This window comes from Eschscholzia californica, unplaced genomic scaffold (assembly GCF_041429995.1).
Source record: "Eschscholzia californica isolate CP2 unplaced genomic scaffold, dmEscCali1.0.p SCAF_6, whole genome shotgun sequence".
Taxonomy (NCBI): Eukaryota; Viridiplantae; Streptophyta; class Magnoliopsida; order Ranunculales; family Papaveraceae; genus Eschscholzia; species Eschscholzia californica.
The window spans coordinates 14823609-14829351 of NW_028238483.1; the positions used below are offsets into that span (position 1 = coordinate 14823609).

A 5743-nucleotide genomic window follows, 5' to 3' on the forward strand; every position below is an offset into this window, starting at 1 on the left:
GCTGGATACTGACGAAGTCAGAGAAGGAATTAATAGGACCCGACAAGGCTCGTTCGTCCCTCCAGTCACAAGACGACACGTGCCCACGCATGGCAACAGAGGTACCGTGGGCAGTTACCCAAAAGATTAACGTTGAAAGTGCGTGATCAGAAGATCAAAACCATGACGTCACAGAATCACGCATGGAAGCGGAAATCAATCTCCTTGGGCAGAAATCTAGACGTGTCACGCGAGAAAAGATACGCCTACACATTCCTAAGGAACCACTACTCAGTTTGCTCTGGCTAAAAAACAACTCGGACAAACGGAACCTCGTCAGCACAGTCAAAGAAAAAGCTTCACAAACATCTCAGCTAAAATCAGCCCCGGAACAAAGAGCTGAGGAAACTCAAAAGAAATGACCGAGCTTCACGAAAAGACTCTGGTCCTGGTACAACTGTTGCCTTCAGAGTTACTTAAGATATTTAAAATGTCTAAACTCGAGAGTCACTTCTACTCCTCAGTCTCTCTACTTTCGACTAAGGAGTGGCGGGACTCATGAGGATGCACAAATTGTCCAGACGTTGACTAACGTCAAAGAGTCAAGAACAGACTTAAAGTCCAATGGGTCATCCCGGCTTAAGGTAACAGAACAGCTAAACCCTCAACGCTCCGCCACCTACACCCCTAACTGGGAGGTCGGCTAGGACTAGCTAAGAGGTATCAGTCATGTTTCGCCCCAGGCACGAACAAATCATCTCTGGAATTTCTAAAGGAATGAGGGGGTCCACGTAAGCTAGACTGATGCCTCGCACCCTAAACTGGGAGGCAAAAGCGCACCAACAGCTTACCGACGCAATCCCGGAATCTCCGTAAAAGATCCCAGTCGGTTAAAGATCTTAAGTGTTTAAGCAAGCTTGGACTTCAAGAGTCTCAAAAGAGGAAACATCTCCTAGAAGGTCTATCACCTCGGCAGGATATCTACGAAGGATCCTTGAACTTAGGAACTTCTATTTATCCTAGATACGAGGTAACCACTAGAGAAACCTAACCACGAACAGTGAGAAACTTCCCTAAACGGTGGATCACAACCGCCTCATCTAGATCCATAACTTGTATTGTGACAAAGGAGAGGATTGGACAAACATACAAATTTACGTAAAGACAATAAGGGGCAGATTCCAATTCTGGAATTTGTAATATTTTATACGATCATATCTACTATAATCAGAAAGATTCCATTAAAGACCCTGCCACATGATCTCCTTTAAGCCGATGGCTCACCATCGCCCTGTAAGCCTATATAAATTACACTTACCCTAAAAAGAGATTTATTCCTTACCGTTCGGTTATTTACTTTCAACCCACAATAGTGAACTGACTTGAGCATCGGAGTATCATTGCAAATATACCCTCACTCTAATCTTCTCACTGGCTACACAATGAAATAAGTATTCGAAAGGAACAAAAAAATTTCTGAATACAAATATTTTGGGTGGGAAGTAGAAGAATAAGATGTGAAAAAAATTAAGCAGTGCGATAATGGTAGTTCGTTGCTAACTCTTGCCGACGTGAAAAGAAAAAGTGGTGGTGGAGGCTTGGGGAAACAAAATGGGTTCCACACAAATTTTATTACTCCAAAACTTTTTAGTTTATCTAGAACACCGACCTTTTTATGTGGAGTGTGTTTCGTTTTATCTGAAAAGCATTACATAATGTAGACTATATCATTGTTTTTGCATTACACTCTAATAATCATTACATTAAATGACATAGATACATCACTAAACAAGAGAATGCGGTTAGATGCGTTTAGCGTTTTCACTCCTTTCTCTAACTTCTTCTTTTAAATGATTTCAGGCACGTTATAGAGGTTAAATGTTTTTGCTTGTACATGCCCAAGATTTCGAGTTAGTTACAAACTGGAGACCAAAATATAATCACCCTATTTTCATCCCAAGAGCATTACATAAAAGAGACGGTATCATTTTATTTTACATTGGACAACAATAGTTATTACATTAAATGACACAGATACATTATGAAACGAGAGAAGGCGGATCAGATGTGTTCAAACTTTTCACCACTTTCTCTCACTTATTCCATTTCACACACATTATAGGGGCTAAATCTTTAGTTGTACAAATATGAGCCCAAGTTTTGAGTTGGTATCAAATTGGAGCCCAAAATATAATTTACCCTATTTTCAATCACACATCCCAACAAAAGAAATTGGGTAATAGGTAAAGTACAAACTTTTGTCCCTCAATATTGGAAATCAACGGAAGCTCGCGAGTTGAGGAAATAACAAGTTAAGAAAAGAACCTCCTCCTTAACCACATTTAAATTCTTCCTCTTCAGCTTTCAAAACAAAAATCTCCTTGTTTCGACCTTTCTTCTAATAATCTAATAACCAGGTAAGGGATTTATTATTTTAGTGTTTCTGATTTTGATTCCTATTCTTGTTTTTTTTTTTCCCCTCTTCTCAATTTTTTACAGGGATTTTCGGATCTTCTAGGGTTTTAAAATTTCTTTCTTGATAAACTTTTGAGACAAATTTAAATCCTTTTTTAGGGTTTCGTTTTCAAGATCTTTCAACGTTTCAATGAGTTATTAGTATTTCCGACTTATTGATGTAGACGTTCCAGGATCAGTTTCAACCGATTCTAGACTCAGTTTTCCCCTTTCTCCTCTTGACGTCTCCGACCAATTTCTGATGACAATTTTTCCATTGACTCTTTTGTATGTTGAATTACGGTATACTGAATTTCAATCTTCTCGAATTGTGTAGGAATCTAATTCGGAGAGATCGTTTTGTTAATGGTCGGGCTGTCAATTATAAAATTGGCAGCCCGATTCTAGGTTTTCCTTTTATTATTGGCATCCCCACCCTTATCCTCATCATCAGAACTTCTGGTAAGTATTCCTCTACCACTCTTTTAAGATTCCATCTAAAATAATATTCTAATATTTGATCCGAATATATGGGAAAAGAAATAAAATAAAAATAAATCATGGGTTGTGTTTGGAATTATCAAAAAGGGATATTTTTTTTGATATATTTTGATTCTAGAAAAGACTTTGTTATTGGCATTTCTTTAGCTAGAAGTATGGGTCAACATCTAAGTTCCTTTTCTTTGAGAAGGTGTATTTCAAACTTGACAACCTCTTGTTTGACTCATGGTTTTAATGTTTTTCTTGTTTACTCTTTTATGGGAAGATTGTTTCTTTATTTAGTCATTCATTCTATATTTATTCTTTGTTTCTTCTCAACATATTGAAGATTGTGGGTATTAGGTACTTGAGAATTCAAATGGGTTGTTTATCTCTTGTATGTTTTCGATAGTTCTTAGTTGTATAGTTTGGTAATTGAATCTAGTCTATTGTTGTGAACAGGTGATCCCCATTTGTTTGGCCCTTTACAATTCAGTTCATATCGACCAATTCGGATTTCTTATAGTCTTGAAGATTGTTTGATATTTTTATGTTGAGAAATCTATTTTCTCCAACATGGGTTCCTTCTCCGGATTACTTCAACGGCCTCTAACCACAGCCGCTGCTATTGCCGTTGCTGCTGTCTCTGCGGATCTTCCAGATAAATTACCTCATCAAAAACCATCTGATCGATGCCTTCCTGTATCTGAACGAAACCCTTCACCATCTGATTCATTGCCGCAAATAAAGTCATGGGTTTCTGACTTTTCTGTTTCTAGTTTCACAAACTTTTCATGTGCAACAAGATTTAGAGTTCCAATTCCCAACACTCGAAACCTTATTTCTAATTCAAGTTTTCCTTCTAGTCAATTTAGTTCACTTTCTTCTTTTGTTACTTCTCCCTCGGCTCTTGTCTCTTCGTATCACTCCGCAGAATTGGCTAAAGCCCCTAAATCTTCTGACTTCATAAATTCTAGCCCTTCCCCACCTCCTGATGTTCTATATAGATGGCATTTGCCTGAAATAAATGCATATAATGTTCTCGACGATTCAGATTGTTCATCTGCTAAGTCTCGTACCGTGGTGGTTTTACTTGGATGGTTGGGAGCTAAGCAGAAACACCTGAAAAGATATGCAGATTGGTATACCTCAAGGGGGTTTCATGCCATTACCTTCACTTTTCCGATGGCTGAAATTCTCAACTACCAAGTTGGTGGAAAAGCTGAAGAGCACATTGATTTGCTTGTGGACCATCTAGCTGGTTGGTTAGAAGAAGAGCATGGGAAGAATCTGGTTTTTCATACTTTCAGTAATACAGGCTGGCTAACGTGAGTTAACTCTTTCTTATCCACAAACATAATACAAAATTCTCAATTGAAACCTTTAATATTGATGTGCTGATTAACAACTGCTTTGCAGTTATGGAGTTATTCTTGAGAAGTTTCAGAAGCAGGATGAAACGTTAATGGGACGAATTAGAGGTTGTGTAATAGATTCAGCTCCAGTTGCCGCTCCAGATCCACGGGTAAAGACATTCTGCCTGTAATTTGTTATTTTTTTTAAACCTTTAGGCATGGTCGCTTTTACTCTGGCACCCGTTGTAAGTAAAACTTCACAAGGCCAAAAAATTGTGGAAGGTTCTTGAGAACAAGAAACCGATGTCAGTATTTGGTTATGTTAATTGCTCCTTCTACTGGATTGGAAACACGGCTAAAGCCATCTATTTTTTTTCTTTTCTCTAATAGGTGTGGGCATCAGGTTTCTCTGCGGCATTCTTGAAGAAGAATAGTGTCGCAACAAGAACTTCAGTTAGCTTGAACAATTTCAAAGAAGAGCCGAAACCAGCAGTAGCTGAAGCAGCTTTGCTAGTAGTTCTAGAGAAGTTCTTTGAGGTGGTGCTGAATCTCCCTAAAGTGAACAGGTATGGAGTCTTTCCTGTTGTCTGTCATTTCAGATATGCTTGTAGCTTCAAGAGTTCAAGTTCAACCATAACCGCTTTCCAGCTGAATGCTTTCTAACCAAATCCAGAATTCCTGTCGAATTTCTGTAACTAGACCTCTTCTAAGTATCTAAACTATATTAATTTTTATCGAACAGGAGGCTTACGGATGTAGTGGATCTATTATCAATGGAGCAACCAAAATGTCCACAATTATATATCTATAGTTCCGCAGACAAGGTCATTCCGGTGGAATCTGTTGAATCTTTTATTGAAGAGCAGCGGAAATCCGGACGGGAAGTCAGAGCCTGTAACTTTATATCAACACCCCATGTTGATCATTACCGTAACGATCCTAACCTTTACACAACTCAACTCACCAACTTCTTGGAAGATTGTGTGTTGACTTGTTGCAAACATTCTTCATAATTGAATAATTATTTTTCTTTATGATTGATTATATTATACTATTACTTCATACGTCAGTTCACAATAATCTCAACTGTAAATTTTTTTTCATTCAATTTTTTTCATTTGTAGGGATTAACATAAATGATTTTAGTTTATTAATTAATATATTTATATATGGCCATAATCTCAATTGTAATAAGTTATATTCAAATACTGGGTTGGTAACAATGATTTATTTTCTTCCTTTTAGTAGTTTTTTTTTTAATTGAACTTTTAGTAGTTTTGTCTATGGTTGTTGCTTGCGAATGTTGGAAGTATGGGAGAAGGGTCGATTGAATTTTGAGAACAGGGAAAGTTTTGTTTAATATTATTTTGATTTTGAATTTATATTATTAAACAGAGGACTAATGGACCCTGAATTATTATTATCATGTGGCTAAAATGGTGAAGTATTAGTTATCGTGAGTCACCGAAAGTGAG

The 5743-nt window shown here is 37.4% G+C and overlaps 1 protein-coding gene across 1 annotated transcript; it reads left to right on the top strand.

The window, feature by feature from the left end:
* The first annotated feature begins 2126 nt into the window (after positions 1–2126).
* On the top strand, positions 2127–5491 carry LOC147531914 (alpha/beta-Hydrolases superfamily protein). The gene is made up of 6 exons (XM_086648496.1): positions 2127–2396; positions 2771–2895; positions 3376–4241; positions 4333–4438; positions 4659–4834; positions 5011–5491. The coding sequence occupies exons 3-6, from the start codon at positions 3490–3492 to the stop codon at positions 5279–5281; spliced, it is 1305 nt and encodes a 434-aa protein (XP_086504622.1). The 5' UTR covers positions 2127–2396; positions 2771–2895; positions 3376–3489; the 3' UTR covers positions 5282–5491.
* Positions 5492–5743: the final 252 nt, after the last annotated feature.